Source organism: Coregonus lavaretus, assembly GCF_964263955.1.
Source record: "Coregonus lavaretus genome assembly, chromosome: 27".
NCBI classification, from domain to species: domain Eukaryota; kingdom Metazoa; phylum Chordata; class Actinopteri; order Salmoniformes; family Salmonidae; genus Coregonus; species Coregonus lavaretus.
The window spans coordinates 31,692,170-31,708,776 of record NC_140014.1 but is presented as its reverse complement, the minus strand read 5'-3'; the positions used below and the strand labels follow the sequence as shown (position 1 = coordinate 31,708,776).

The window sequence follows — 16,607 nt, the reverse complement described above, 5'->3', positions numbered from 1 at the left end:
TTTACTGCTAAGGGGACAGGACAACTTTACCGCATCAAAGGGATGATGGACGGGGCCATGTACCGTCAAATCTTGGGTGAGAACCTCCTTCCCTCAGCCAGGGCATTGAAAATGGGTCGTGGATGGGTATTCCAGCATGACAATGACCCAAAACTCCCGGACAAGGCAACAAAGGAGTGGCTCAAGAAGAAGCACATTAAGGTCCTGGAGTGGCCTAGCCAGTCTCCAGACCTTAATCCCATAGAAAATCTGTGGAGGGAGCTGAAGATTCGAGTTGCCAAACGTCAGCCTCGAAACCTTAATGACTTGGAGAAGATCTGCAAAGAGGAGTGGGACAAAATCCCTCCTGAGATGTGTGCAAACCTGGTGGCCAACTACAAGAAACGTCTGACCTCTGTGATTGCCAACAAGGGTTTTGCTACCAAGTACTAAAGTCATGTTTTGCAGTGGGGTCAAATACTTATTTCCCTCATTAAAATGCAAATCAATTTATAAAATTTTTCACATGAGTTTTTCTGGATTTTTTTGTTGTTATTCTGTCTCTCACTGTTCAAGTAAACCTACCATTAAAATTATAGACTGATCATGTCTTTGTCAGTGGGCAAACGTACAAAATCAGCAGGGGATCAAATACTTTTTTCCCCTCACTGTATGTGTTTTGGTTTTTCCTCTGCTCTTATCCTTTTTCCATTGTCATTCCCACATAGATGTGGTGGTTACAGATTGTGATGTATTTCATTCTCTGCTTAACATTCATTTAATCAAAAACTCATCCATCATGCTTCTTCTGAACTGTAAAGTTGCCTGTTTTATACAGTATAGCCCAGCCCTATCTAGCTGCAGCAGTCATGCTCACGTCTATACACTAAATCTAAATATCTTTAGTGACCTTACATTTCTCATTACATAGGCTACACAGATTACCCATGCCATAATGTCATGTTAGTCGGGTTGGGGTTTATGACTGTGGAACATCACTGTGCCTGTTTGCATTGTCACTGGGACATAGTCACTGGGAAATGAAGATTACTATTACTCACAACCTAGAATATGGAGAATGGTAGAAGCCCATGCAACTCCATACCAGTATGGGCGGAAAGTAGCCTAGCGGTTAGAGCATTGGGCCAGTAACCGAAAGGATGCTATAATAATATATTTTTATTTTACTACACATTTTAAATTAGTTGATTCAGAACCAATTTTACACTGACTGCCCTCTTCATAACCCATTTTAAACTGCATTTACACTTCTGCATGGATCATAATAAATCATTTCAACAGGTCAGATATGATCATACCATCATGTGTGGACATATTGTACACTATGTTTGAAAATTTATTTAAATGGGTGATGATGAGGGTGAAGATGAGCATATGCTACTTTGTCAATTCAAGGTTATTCATGACATGCAACTACACGTATTCATCAGACAGATGGCGTGGTGGACTATCGAAAATACGCCTATAATTGTCTGCCCTATACTGAAGCTACTAAAATCTAATACTTTATATAACACATACATTTGACTTTTGCATGAACTCACAAGCTATTACACAATTTGAGGTTAATTTGAATGTCAACGTTTCAAAAACAATTTGAAATGCCTATATTGTTGCCTGCCTAGACCTGTTGTCCATGTTATTAATGTGGTATATCTTGTTTTAGAGGTCTACAGTTGATAGGTTTAACGTAATCCTGATGGGACAACACGACCTAAACGATAAGTAAATTCCTTGAAATTATGAAACAGAGGCGGCGCGTTGCACCAGACGCGAAATTACATAACGCACTGGCGACCCACAACCCAACGTGCGTTTCCGGACGGTTCTGTATGTAGTGTATGCAGTGGGGACACTATATGGGGGCGATAACGCGTTGCCCAAACAAATCGTTCACATGGCGCACTAAACAAATACGTTAAGGTTAAGGGCACTTGGAAATGAGGACGTCACATTTCATCTCACCTTGGAGTCGTCATCAGACAACCAATGGGGATATTTGTTGACGCAGTGAGCGACCAACGAGGGCAGTCGTTTAGGGAGATCCACTATTGTTCACCACCAGCAAGGGTATATAAACTGCCGATGGAGTCAGAAGAGGGTTTGAAGTAAGTCAATAACAGAGGAAGGCAACAGCCGAAACACACTGAACAGACTCCAAGAGCAGCGACACAGAAGAGCCTTAACGTTTTCGTTTGCTATGGGCTTTTATTTTTATTTTGAAAAACTTTTTGCAGTGTGTTATGCAAGTTCCCTAAATTCAGCTATTGATTATTTTATCTATTTATAATTGTTATCTTCTAAAATCATCTCTGTTGACACCCTGTGTTAACAGACCTGGCACAGAGGTGCTAGGCTATACCTTGCAAAAAAAAAAAGTATATTCAGAAATTAAACGAATTTGCAGAACACAGTGACAATGCTTTACGATCTAGGTGTGTTTGACAGCCGGGCCGATTATAAATCCGAGAAACAGTGCCAAAGAACCTCCTTTGCCTTCTACCAAGCAGTGCGGGACCTGTTACCAGTATGGGTGCTCGAGGACATGCGGACAATGGAAGTGTTTCATTGGGAAGAAGACGGGCGGGCGTGCTCTTTTACTTCATCCGAGGCTTTTCTGTATGCACTTGTCCACAACCATCAACAATACGCCAAATACATCCTCAACAGATACTCTGTCAGCGCACTGGAGATGCCCAGTCGAAGCTTCTGCTGCTGCCAAGCATCTGCAACACCGCATCTCACAGTAGCTGTCCGCTATAATCGTATTACTATCCTTAAAATGATAATGGACTCCCTAAAATACTTCTCTGATAGCGAGCGCCAGAGCTACTTCAACAGTCGTGGATGTTTTCACATGGAAGGCGGCAAAGGCGCATTGCATCTGGCGTGCGAACTGGTGCGCCCTGAGTGTTTGATTATGTTACTAGGACACGGTGCAAGTCCTTATGTCACAGACAGAGATGGGAACACCCCCTTGGACTGCCTCCTAAATCAGATAAGCCAGGGCGAGCCTGACATGCGCATCAAGCACGTCTGCCTTGGTTATCTCATTCTCTTCATGCCAAAATTCAATTTTCAAATGAAGGGACAGCTGCAGAAGAATCCAGGGCTGTGGCAGAGTCTTATTGGAGAGCAGGCGTTCCAGTGGCTCTTAGAACTATCGCCTCCCTCTCTCTTTGTTCAGGCTATGCATAAGATGACCCAGTCTATACCTGTTAAACAGCTGGACTCTCTACCAGACTTTCTGAAACCACTGGACTTCAGGCTACCAGATAAAGATGATCTCAGACCTCTCTGATTAAACTACTGTACTGACTACTGGACTCAAAGGTTTAGTTCTGGCTATGGTGTGAACGATTTAACAACAGTGTGAACAAAATGCAGTATGCAGCTTTGTAAATAGCAATAACATCTCAAAAGGTTATTTAATTGTGATGTTTAAAAACAATGCACTATAGAATACACATCTTGACTTGTCATACTTTACAGTAAAGTGAATTGAATAAATGTTGCAATGTAAATAAGAGTATTATTGTGTACAAAAGAGAACCTGTTGCCATTGTTTTCTTTAATCCATAATGTACATCACCTACATGGCCATTATCTGGAGGTTGTGGAGTGAAGCAGTGTAGAGAACATGTTATTACTATAGTAATTACACACCAACTACACAGGCAACTGAAAAGCAATGTTAAGTGTTACAGATCTACAGAATCAATACTAGACTAGGTCCAAAACTATAGCACAGCATGAACGTTTCACAGCATGGTATCACCCACCCATAAAACATGGCACAATGGTTTGAATGAGCTTTTTGCACACATTCATGGTTTTGTTTTCTCTGCTGACGATTGCATGGCTCGTCAGAAGGAAAAAACATTCTCAACTCCAGTCCTGTCCTAGGCCCCCGCAATTTTGTTCCAGATCAGCACTGTGTTAGTGATGGGCTAGAGCAAAAATGTGCAGTCCTATGGAGTTGAGAAACACTGCTCTTTCTATGGTGGTCATACAGCACCATCAGGCAGAGTCACTGTAAACACCTTTATTAAGGAAGTTCATTCATACTAAGGAGAGGCATGGATTCATACAACAGGATTCAGTGAACTTGCAGTGCATCCCATGGAATCCCATATAGACACAGAGGGGTTACTTCAACTCGATCTTTGGGTTTTCCTGTCTAGTGTATTCCAAAACATCTGTCATTCAATGAACCATCTGATTTTACATGTCAAAAGGCACCCTATTCCTCTAGATCATGCACTACTTTTGACCAGGGCCCGGGCTCTTGTCAAAAGTAGTGTACTATATAGTGAATAGGCTGTCATTTGAGACTTACACTTTGTCAATCTGAATTGAACTGGCAAGCTCCTAAGGATTAAGTAGCACTAGAGTACAGTATTCAGAAGCAACAACATGATACCATTAAATGCATGATTCCCTTAATTATACAGTAGCTGTATTAAGACTGAATCAATTATTTGGTTAGTTTCCCTTTCTGGTAGTTATACAAAATACACGTTATAAATCTCCCAGCCCAACTCCTGCAAATATCCCTTCCTTAGTGAGCACAGTATTCCACAGTAAAAAAAGAAACATCAATCAATCAGTATGTGCATAGAAAGCACCTACACTTATTACAGTGCCTTGCAAAAGTATTCATCCCCCTTGGCGTTTTTCCTATTTTGTTGCATTACAACCTGTAATTTCAATTGATTTTTATTTGGATTTCATGTAATGGACATACACAAAATAGTCCAAATTGGTGAATGAAATGAAAAAAATTACTTGTTTCAATATATTCTAAAAAATAAATAACAGGAAAGTGGTGCGTGCATGTGTACAGTCGTGGTCAAAAGTTGAGAATGACACAAGTATTGGTCTTCACAAAGTTCACTGCTTCAGTGTTATGAGATATTTTTGTCAGATGTTACTATGGTATACTGAAGTATAATTACAAGCATTCCATAAGTGTCAAAGGCTTTTATTGAGAATTACATTAAGTTTATGCAAAGAGTCAATATTTGCAGTGTTGACCCTTCTTTTTCAAGACCTCTGCAATCCGCCCTGGCATGCTGTCAATTAACTTCTGGGCCACATCCTGACTGATGGCAGCCCATTCTTGCATAATCAATGCTTGGTGTTTGTCAAAATTTGTTCTCAATGGGATTAAGGTCTGGGGAGTTTCCTGGCCATGGACACAACATTTCGATGTTTTGTTCCCCGAGCCACTTAGTTATCACTTTTGCCTTATGCTGGAAAAGGCATTGGTCGTCACCAAACTGTTCTTGGATGGTTGGGAGAAGTTGCTCTCGGAGGATGTGTTGGTACCATTCTTTATTCATGGCTGTGTTCTTAGGCAAAATTGTGAGTGAGCCCACTCCCTTGGCTGAGAAGCAACCCCACACATGAATGGTCTCAGGATGCTTTACTGTTGGCATGACACAGGACTGATGGTAGCGCTCACCTTGTCTTCCCCGGACAAGGTGTTTTCCGGATGCCCCAAACAATCGGAAAGGAGATTCAGAGAAAATGACTTTACCCAAGTGCTCAGCAGTCCAATCCCTGTACCTTTTGCAGAATATCAGTCTGTCCCTGATGTTTTTCCTGGAGAGAAGTGGCTTCTTTGCTGCCCTTCATGACACCAGGCCATCCTCCAAAAGTATTCGCCTCACTGTGCGTGCAGATGCACTCACACCTGCCTGCTGCCATTCCTGAGCAAGCTCTGCACTGGTGGTGCCCCGATCCCGCAGCTGAATCAACTTTAGGAGATGGTCCTGGCGCTTGCTGGACTTTCTTGGGCGCCCTGACGTCTTCTTCACAACAATTGAACCTCTCTCCTTGAAGTTCTTGATGATCCGATAAATGGTTGATTTAGGTGCAATCTTACTAGCAGCAATATCCTTGCCTGTGAAGCCCTTTTTGAGCAAAGCAATGATGACGGCACGAGTTTCCTTGCAGGTAACCATGGTTAACAGAGGAAGAACAATGATTTCAAGCACCACCCTCCTTTTAAAGCTTCCAGTCTGCTATTCTAACTCAATCAGCATGACAGAGTGATCTCCAGCCTTGTCCTCGTCAACACACTCACCTGTGTTAACGAGAGAGTCACTGACATGATGGCAGCTGGTCCTTTTGTGGCAGGGCTGAAATGCAGTGGAAATGTTTTTTGGGGGTTAAGTTCATTTTCATGGCTAAGAGGGACTTTGTCCCAATTGATTGCAATTCATCTGATCACTCTGCATGACATTCTGGAGTATATGCAAATTGCCATCATCAAAACTGAGGCAGCAGAGTTTGTGAAAATTAGTATTTGTGTCATTCTCAAAACTTTTGACCATGACTGTATTCACCCCCTTTGCTATGAAGCCCCTAAATAAGATATGGTGCAACCAATTACCTTCAGAAGTCACATAATTAGTGAAATAAAGTCCACCTGTGTGCAATCTAAGTGTCACATGATCTGTCACATGATCTCAGTATATATACACACACACCTGTTCTGAAAGGCCCCAGAGTCTGCAACACCACTAAGCAAGGGGCACCACCAAGCAAGCGGCACCATGAAGACCAAGGAGCTCTCCAAACAGGTCAGGGTTGGGTTATAAAAAAATATCTGAAACTTGAACATCCCACAGAGCACCATTAAATCCATTATAAATAAATTGAACGAATATGGCACCACAACAAACCTGCCAAGAGAGGGCAGCCCACCAAAACTCACGGACCAGGCAAGGAGGGATTAATCAGAGAGGAAACAAAGAGACCAAAGATAACCCTGAAGGAGCTGCAACACTCCACAGCGGAGATGGGAGTATCTGTCCATAGGACCACTTTAAGCCATAGACTCCACAGAGCTGGGCTTTACGGAAGAGTGGCCAGAAAAAAGCCAATGCTTAAAGAAAAAAATAAGCAAACTTGTTTGGTGTTCGCCAAAAGGCATGTGGGAGACTCCCCAAACATATGGAAGAAGGTACTCTGGTCAGATGAGCCTAAAATTGAGCTTAATGGCCATCAAGGAAAACGCTATGTCTGGCACAAACCCAACACCTCTCATCACCCCAAGAGCACCATCCCCACAGTGAAGCATGGTGGTGACAGAATCATGCTGTGGGTATTCTTTATCATTTGCAGGGACTGGGAAACTGGTCAGAATTGAAGGAATGATGGATGGCGCTAAATACAGGGAAATTCTTGAAGCAACCCTTTTTCAGTCTTCAAGAGATTTGAGACTGAGACGGAGGTTCACCTTCCAGCAGGACAATGACCCTAAGCATACTGCTAAAGCATCACTTGAGTGGTTTAAGGGGAAACATTTAAATGTCTTGGAATGGCCTAGTCAAAGCCCAGACCTCAATCCAATTGAGAATCTGTGGTATGACTTAAAGATTGCTGTACACCAGCAGAACCCATACAACTTGAAGGAGCTGGAGCAGTTTTGCCTTGAAGAATGGGCAGAAATCCCAGTGGCTAGATCCAGGCTTATAGAGACATACCCCAAGAGACTTGCAGCTGTAATTGCTGCAAAAGGTGGCTCTACAAAGTATTGACTTGGGGGGGGGGGGGTGAATAGTTATGCACGCTCAAGTTCTGTTTTTCTGTCTTATTTCTTGTTTGTTTCACCCCAAAAAATATTTTGCATCTTCAAAGTGGTAGGCATGTTGTGTAAATCAAATGATACAAACCCCCTAAAAATGCATTTTAATTCCAGGTTGTAAGGCAACAAAATAGGGAAAATGCCAAGGGGGGTGAATACTTTCGCAAGCCACTGTAGTACCCTTGAACTGTGACTAACATAATACATTTCTCCATTCAAGTACTTAGTCACGTTACACTTGTGTTATTATATACAGTAAAAAAAAAAAAAAGCAAATGGATCTCCTTCATACTACCATCGTAGTTTCCTTTAAAACAACATAAAAGCATAACTCAAAGACCACGGCCCTATATAACTCCTGTGGCATTGAGGTGGGTGATAGTGGTTCAACTGGACTAGAGGTCTGACAGATCTAAATCTTTAATTGAAGATACCCTATTGGAAGGCTCTTAAGTGTGCTGTGGTACGTACGGTATTCATCGGAATAAATCGATATGTAAAAAACAACAAGAGCTAAAGTAAGTTCCTTTCAGAGAGGATGTTTTCTAAGAAAACAGGAGCTGTGCCCTGTGTACGGTCTCAGGGTAGCAAGTCTTGACTAGTACTGTGCACTGGGAGTGCAGTTACCTTCTCACTTCAACTAAAGTGCAAACAAACTAAAATGAAGAAAAAATATTGCCTTCCTAAAATGTCATTTATTAAAAATACTTAAAACTAATATAACAATGAATCAGTTCATTTACATTCAATTGGGATTGGTTGGGTTAGATTAAAAGTAAACACTGGTTGTACACAGCATGAGGAGGGCTGGGTGACACACCCCATTCCCTTGGTAACACACCAATCATCCCATCCTGTCTGTCCACAGAGCCATTGTGCAATCCGTACTGATTCATAAGCACCTAGCAGATGCCTTAGAATCTATTATGTACATAGGAGGTTAACATTAAAAAGACATACAGTAAGTAAAGTGCCCACTTAGAAATGCAATGCAGCCCATTTCAGATTCTCCCAAGCACAGAGGAAGCAGGTATTTGACAGCTATTACATTTTATTGACAGTGCCAGACTGACTGAGCTACCATAATACCCATGGCCTGTCCAGAAACAACCCACAGCCCCTACTGCCCAGAGTCTAGACACTTGTGGAGATCTGAGAGGGATTGATGGGTGGTGACATGGTGAGAGCTCCACCTTACCCTCTGATAGGCTTGGTGGAATTTTGGTTGTATAGCTTACACCTGTCCAATTCTCTAGGGCTAGGGGTTGTTTCTGGACAGGACCCCACAATCCTCTGGGTGTGTGGTGGACCTACAGCACGAATCGAGACATTGGTTGGATGTTTAATTCCATTGCTATACACACACAGATTTGCACAGGTGTAAGCTGGACAAACCCACGACACCATATCAGGCTGATCAGACAGGTCTGGGTAGCTGGAGACCTTCTGTAAACAGTGAAATTATTAATTACGTCTACTATTCACACCCTTACTTCATTCCAGCTAGTTAGATGTGCAACCCCTGACTAACTATAGCTAGGGGCATATCTCTAGTCTAGTAACATATACTGTTGTTTTGGCTGTATAGCATCATTTAATAAGATTACCAATGGTTAGCTAGGTAGCTAGGATATATCAGTACGCTAACCATTTACAGTAACAGCAGTTAATTAATAAGTCAATACACACTAAATATTATGCAGAAATTGAGAAATCTTACCTTATTTTGGCACTGTGGCACGGTATGGGCAGCTATTAATCAATTAATTAATAGAAGGGTGACCTCCTACTTTGAAAGAACAGAGAAGAAAACTAGACTCCCTGCGGACCTGGCATCTTTTCACTCCCTCCTCTCTACATTTTCTTCATCTGTTTCTGCTGCTAAGGCCACTTTCTACCACTCTAAATTCCAAGCATCTGCCTCTAACCCTAGGAAGCTCTTTGCCACATTCTCCTACCTGCTGAATCCCCCCCCCCCTCTCCCCCCCTCCCTCTCTGTGGATGACTTCGTCAACCATTTTGAAAAGAAGGTTGACGACATCCGATCCTCGTTTGTTAAGTCAAATGACACTGCTGGTCCTGCTCACACTGCCCTACCCTATGCTTTGACTTCTTTCTCCCCTCTCTCTCCAGATAAAATCTTGCGACTTGTGACGGCAGGCCGCCCAACAACCTGCCCGCTTGACCCTATCCCCTCCTCTCTTCTCCAGACCATCTCCGGTGACCTTCTCCCTTACCTCACCTCGCTGATCAACTCATCCTTGACCGCTGGCTATGTCCCTTCCGTCTTCAAGAGAGCGAGAGTTGCACCCCTTCTCAAAAAACCAACACTCGATCCCTCTGATGTCAACAACTACAGACCAGTATCCCTTCTTTCTTTTCTCTCCAAAACTATTGAGCGTGCCGTCTTTAGCCAACTCTCTTGCTATTCCTCTCAGAATGACCTTCTTGATCCAAACCAGTCAGGTTTCAAGACTGGTCATTCAACTGAGACTGCTCTTCTCTGTGTCACGGAGGCTCTCCGCACTGCTAAAGCTAACTCTCTCTCCTCTGCTCTTGTCCTAGACCTATCTGCTGCCTTTGATACTGTGAACCATCAGATCCTCCTCTCCACCCTCTCCGAGCTGGGCATCTCCGGCGCGGCTCACTCTTGGATTGCGTCCTACCTGACCGGTCGCTCCTACCAAGTGGCGTGGCGAGAAGCTGTCTCCGCACCACGTGCTCTCACCACTGGTGTCCCCCAGAGCTCAGTTCTAGGCCCTCTCCTATTCTCGCTATACACCAAGTCACTTGGCTCTGTCATATCCTCACATGGCCTCTCCTATCATTGCTACGCTGACGACACACAACTAATCTTCTCCTTTCCCCCTTCTGATAACCAGGTGGCGAATCGCATCTCTGCATGTCTGGCAGACATATCAGTATGGATGACGGATCACCACCTCAAGCTGAACCTTGGCAAGACGGAGCTGCTCTTCCTCCCGGGGAAGGACTGCCTGTTCCATGATCTCGCCATCACGGTTGACAACTCCGTTGTGTCCTCCTCCCAGAGTGCGAAGAGCCTTGGCGTGACCCTGGACAACACCCTGTCGTTCTCCGCTAACATCAAGGCGGTGACCCGATCCTGTAGGTTCATGCTCTACAACATTCGGAGAGTACGACACAGGAAGCGGCACAGGTCCTAATCCAGGCACTTGTCATCTCCCGTCTGGATTACTGCAACTCGCTGTTGGCTGGGCTCCCTGCCTGTGCCATTAAACCCCTACAACTCATCCAGAATGCCGCAGCCCGTCTGGTGTTCAACCTTCCCAAGTTCTCTCACGTCACCCCGCTCCTCCGCACACTCCACTGGCTTCCAGTTGAAGCTCGCATCTGTTACAAGACCATGGTGCTTGCCTACGGAGCTGTGAGGGGAACGGCACCTCCGTACCTTCAGGCTCTGATCAGTCCCTACACCCAAACGAGGGCATTGCGTTCATCCACCTCTGGCCTGCTGGCTCCCCTACCTCTGCGGAAGCATAGTTCCCGCTCAGCCCAGTCAAAACTGTTCGCTGCTCTGGCACCCCAATGGTGGAACAAGCTCCCTCACGACGCCAGGACAGCGGAGTCACTCACCACCTTCCGGAGACATTTGAAACCCCACCTCTTTAAGGAATACCTGGGATAGGATAAAGTAATCCTTCTACCCCCCCCTTACCCCCCCCCAAAAAAAAAAAACATTAAAAAAAAAACATTGTAAAGTGGTTATCCCACTGGCTATAAGGTGAATGCACCTATTTGTAAGTCGCTCTGGATAAGAGCGTCTGCTAAATGACGTAAATGTAAATGTAAAGTGTTGGCTGTGCACTTGACCAGGCATTCCACATTTGACCCCACCCACATTTGAACATCAAAATATCAAGTAGTTTTTTGGGTTTATATGCAAAAAAGAAACTATTCAAAAATGAATAAACAGCCGTTTTCACATTCCCGATTGCTCCATTTTAACTCTGGAAAACAAGAGATCAAAACGTACATGGATCGTAATCTAACCTCAGGAATCTTGATTTAATGTAAAAAAAAATAGGCTAATTATCTTGACCACCGTAACATAGACACCAAAATGTTCTGTCAATCCTCAAGATAAACATTAATTCCCGCACCTTGGCTGTTGTTAAATCGCATGCAGTATCACACAAGCTCTATCACTTGACTGTCAATCAGAAAATCCTTTCCTGAATCAGCTGATGTTGCACGATAATGTCCCCATGTAACTAAACAGCTAGACATCAAACGTGCATCAAATAGCTATTATGCGTAATTATTGAAGAACCCTGTTAATGACAGTATTGATTTTTGTTTTATTAATCATATTACTCTTTACTCTTTCTGTTTGAAGCATTGGATTTTGCAATGACATACATCATTTTGGATATGTGTGCCCATGAAAACAGTTTTCACAACGTAACATAGGGAGATACGAAATGTTACAGTACAATTCCGAGATATCCATTAAAAAAAAAAAAGAAGTCTGACAGCAATATCCAGGAATTTCACAGGATCAAGGTCAATGTGTAATTCAATTGTTAAATGCTTACTATATGCTATAATAACAAACAACAGTATCATAAATGTAAGGAAAGAAAGGTAGTGTTTTATGTCACATTTTTGCCAAATCTGTTTAGATTTCCAGTATGAGAAAGGGTTTAAACATTAGGTTTTGATTCAATTTATGAATGATATTGAATGTATCCATGTTCCTCCTTTATATCTTAATGTATTCACATGAATTTGATTTATTATTAATTACTTTGTAACAGCTCCAAACAGTTGTCCAATAAAATAAATGCTCACTGGTACCCTAGCTTATAGAAAGACCCATATACACTATGCACTGTGGTTAGACTGGCTTTACCTGCTCTGGTGGTTCGATACAGATCCAGGCAGGAACCATCATGCTGGTGTTGAGGGGTTGCATACCCATGCGGAAATAGACCATCCCATAGCCATCACACGCCCACACGATATGCTGATCAGCCTTACCTGATCTGCAAGACAAAGCAAACCAAACCAATGTCAGTTCTTCAGCTTGTTGGAAGTCTTTCTTCATGACACTGAAGAAGGCACTACTGTGCAGAAACATCGGTTCAGACATCTAATAATAGCAGAGATATTTTACATAATGTTGTAACCGACTTTGAGAATAGGCTAATTTTAACCGGGAGTAATATAGAGTGTATGTACAAGTCTCTATTACTATTGTTTAGTAAGTAGCCTAACACAGCAACCACAGCCATGGCTATTGCTTTGTGCAGCACGACACAACACAGCACACTCAACCCATGTGACAAAACACTATTATGTCACAGTAATCTCACGCAGATTACAGAATCTGACTTTTGGGCTGGCCGACCTCTAAACAAACAATGACCTCCAAATAAAGCAATCCCATCCACAATATTCTTGGGACTTTGTGTTTATGACTTTATATAATGTGTATTGTATTATCTGTTGTTATCGGTGTCTGTACTGTGATGTGTTTACTATCTAATCCGAAAGCCAAAGAATGAAGTTCTCTGACTTCTCTCTAGGAAAAATAAAGTTATTCTATTCTAATAATTACTATTATAGATGCATGTATATACAGTAGCTACGTCTACTTCAAACATTCAGTGAGTGACATACATTGCGCCACCATTGCAGGCCATGAAATTTCAACACGATAGAATATGTAGTATATTTACATTTTAGTCATTTAGCAGACGCTCTTATCCAGAGCGACTTACAGTTAGTGAGTGCATACACTTTCATACTGGCCCCCCGTGGGAAACGAGCCCACAACCCTGGCGTTGCAAGCGCCATGCTCTACCAACTGAGCTACAGGGGACTACATCTGTAGAATACGTAGGATATACTATTCTATGTACAGCAATAGTTGAATAGGATGACCTTGACTAGAATACAGTATGTAAACATTATTAAAGTGACCAATGTTCCATGTCTATGTACATAGGGCAGCAGCCTCTAAGGTGCAGGGTTGAGTAACCGGGTGGTAGCCGGTTACTGTCAGTGACTAAGTTCAGGGAAGGGTACTGGGTGAAGGCCAAGGGGTTTTAACCAATAGGGCAAATAAGCCAAGTTATTATTTCAACTGAACAAAAAGATTACTGCACTACTGTACTTCATCACTTAAAAACATATTTTCATCTTTAGGTGAGGTTGCTGACTCAATGAAGTGAATGAATTTGTGAAGTAGGCTATGGAGACAGAGACATCAAAGTTGCTTGTCTTTAGTTTTTTTGTGGAATGATTAATGGACAACCCTTTGAGGTGAGTCATTGCTCTCTCCATTTATTACATTATCACTATTTGATTAAGCTATTTGACATTCTGTAACAAAGGTCTGTGTGGGGAGAGACAGGGGCAGGGGGCAACTTCCAAACTGTAGATAGGTATACTACCGTTCAAAAGTTTGGGGTCACTTAGAAATGTCCTTGTTTTTGAAGGAAAAGCAATTGTATTGTCCATTAAAATAACATCAAATTGATCAGAAATACAGTGTAGACATTGTTAATGTTGTAAATGGCTATTGTAGCTGGTAACGGCTGATTCTTAATGCAATATCTACATAGGCGTACAGAGGCCCATTATCAGCAACCACCAGTCCTGTGTTCCAATGGCACGTTGTGTTTGCTAACCCAAGTTTATCATTTTAAAAGGCTAATTGATCATTAGAAAACCCTTCTGCAATTATGTTAGCACAGCTGAAAACTGTTGTACTGATTAAAGAAGCAATAAAACTGGCCTTGTTGAGACTAGTTGAGTATCTGGAGCATCAGCAATTATGGGTTCAATTGCAGGCTCAAAATGGCCAGAAAAAAAGAACTTTCTTCTGAAACTTGTCAGTCTATTCTTGTAGAGAAATTAAGGCTATTCCATGCGAGAAAATGCCAAGAAACTGAAGATCTCGTACAACGCTGTGTACTACTCCCTTCACAGAACAGCACAAACTGGCTCTAACCAGAATAGAAAGAGGAGTGGGAGGCCCCAGTGCACAACTGGGACTTATTTTACTATCATAACCCGTGCTAATATCATACTTAACCAGCCTGTCAGAAGATCAGGATTTCCACTTCTCCAAATACAGATAACCAAGGAAGACCTCATATGTTAATCATTGATAACCTATAGGGACCCTCCTGGAGCTTCTGGGCTGAATACATTCTATGAAAAGATTAGTCCTAAACGTTCCCTGAGTCAAGACTATAGACCCATGGTCTTAAGCCATGTCTCAGGGCAAGGCCTAAACATGTCTGTATATCTTTCTGAATAGTGTACAGTGCATTCAGAAAGTATTCAGCCCTTTGACTTTTTCCACATTTTGTTACGTTCCAACCTAATTGTAAAATTGATTAAATAATTTTTTGCCATCATCAACCTACACACAATACCCCATTATGACAAAGCAAAAACTGGTATTTAGAAATGTTTGCAAATGTATTAAAATTAAAAAAACAAAATTCCTTATTTACATAAGTATTCAGACCCTTTGCCTCAAGTCACGAAATTTAGCTCAGGTGCATCCTGTTTCCATTGATCTTCCTTGAGATGTTTCTACAACTTGATTGGAGTCCACCTGTGGGAAATTAAATTGATTGGACATGATTTGGAAAGGCACACACCTGACTATATGAGATCCCACAGTTGACAGTGCATGTCAGAGCAAAAACCAAGCCATGAGGTCGAAGGAATTGTCCGTAGAGGTTCAGAGACAGGATTGTGTCGAGGCACAGATCTGGGGAAGGGTACAAAAAAAATTACTGCAGCATTGAAGGTCCCCAAGAACATAGTGGCCTCCATCATTCTTAAATGGAAGAAGACTCTTCCACCACCAAGACTCTTCCTAGAGCTGGCCGCCTGGCCAAACTGAGCAATTCAGGGGAGAAGGGCCTTAGTCAGGGAGATGACCTGCAAACTGACTTCGGTCGCCAGCTGGACGGTGTTTCCTCCAACACATTGGTGCGGCTGGCTTCCGGGTTAAGCGAGCAGTGTGTCAAGAAGCAGTGCGGCTTGGCAGGGTTGTGTTTCGGAGGACGCATGGCTCTCGACCTTTGCCTCTCCCGAGTCCGTAGGGGAGTTGCAGCGATGGGATAAGACTGTAAAAACCAATTGGATATCACGTAATTGGGGCGAATAAGGGGTAAAAGTAAAAAAATAACAAAAATATAACATGCAGGACAGCCCGCTTGGAGTTTGCCAAGAGGCACCTAAAGGACAACCATCTCTGCACCAATCAGGCCTTTATGGTAGAGTGGCCAGACGGAAGCCACTCCTCAGTAAAAGGCACCTGACAGCCCGCTTGGAGTTTGCCAAAAAGCACCTAAAGACTCTCAGACCGTGAGAAACAAGATTCTCTGGTCTGATGTTACCAAGATTGAACTGTTTGGCCTGAATGCCAAGCGTCACGTCTAGAGGAAACCTGGCAGCATCCCTACGGTGAAGCATGGCGGTGGCAGCATCATGCTGTGGGGATGTTTTTCAGCGGCATGGACTGGGAGACTAGTCAGGATCGAGGCAAAGGTGAACGGAGCAAAGTACAGAGAGATCCTTGATGAAAACCTACTCCAGAGCGCTCAGGACCTCAGTCTGGGGGGGAAGGTTCACCTTCCAAGTACACAGCCAAGACAACGCAGGAGTGGCTTCGGGACAAGTCTCTGAATGTCCTTGAGTGGCCCAGCCAGAGTCCAGACTGGAACCCGATCGAACATCTCTGGAGAGACCTGAAAATAGCTGTGCAGCGAAGCTCCCCATCCAACCTGACAGAGCTTGAGAGGATTTGCAGAGAAGAATGGGAGAAACTCCCCAAATACAGGTGTGTCAAGCTTGTAACGTCATACTAGCTGTGTGGTCCTCTGTAGCTCAGCTGGTAGAGCACGGCGCTTGTAACGCCAAGGTAGTGGGTTCGATCCCCGGGACCACCCATACACCAAAAAAAAATGTATGCACGCATGACTGTAAGTCGCTTTGGATA

At 43.1% G+C, this 16,607-nt stretch overlaps 1 protein-coding gene and 1 pseudogene across 2 annotated transcripts in view; one reads left to right on the top strand and one right to left on the bottom strand.

Annotated features, from left to right (window-relative positions):
* The window catches only part of LOC311102970 (tectonin beta-propeller repeat-containing protein 2-like), a 68,596-nt pseudogene that overhangs the window by 33,079 nt on the left and 18,910 nt on the right, over positions 1–16,607 (bottom strand). Inside the window, exons 15-16 of the transcript XR_014615785.1 lie at positions 12,857–12,881; positions 12,492–12,624 (exon numbers count right to left, since the gene is read on the bottom strand). The product of XR_014615785.1 is annotated as a tectonin beta-propeller repeat-containing protein 2-like (transcript). The remainder of the gene's footprint in view (positions 1–12,491; positions 12,625–12,856; positions 12,882–16,607) is intronic.
* Positions 633–3,552, top strand: LOC311102832 (ankyrin repeat domain-containing protein 9-like). Its single transcript, XM_084144264.1, has one exon. It carries the CDS (start codon positions 2,420–2,422, stop codon positions 3,299–3,301), a length of 882 nt encoding a protein of 293 aa, XP_084000390.1. The 5' UTR covers positions 633–2,419; the 3' UTR covers positions 3,302–3,552.

Bases quoted from the DNA above. Each gene is read 5' to 3' on its own strand.
- LOC311102832 (XM_084144264.1), top strand. From the start codon at position 2,420: ATGCTTTACGATCTAGGTGTGTTTGACAGCCGGGCCGATTATAAATCC.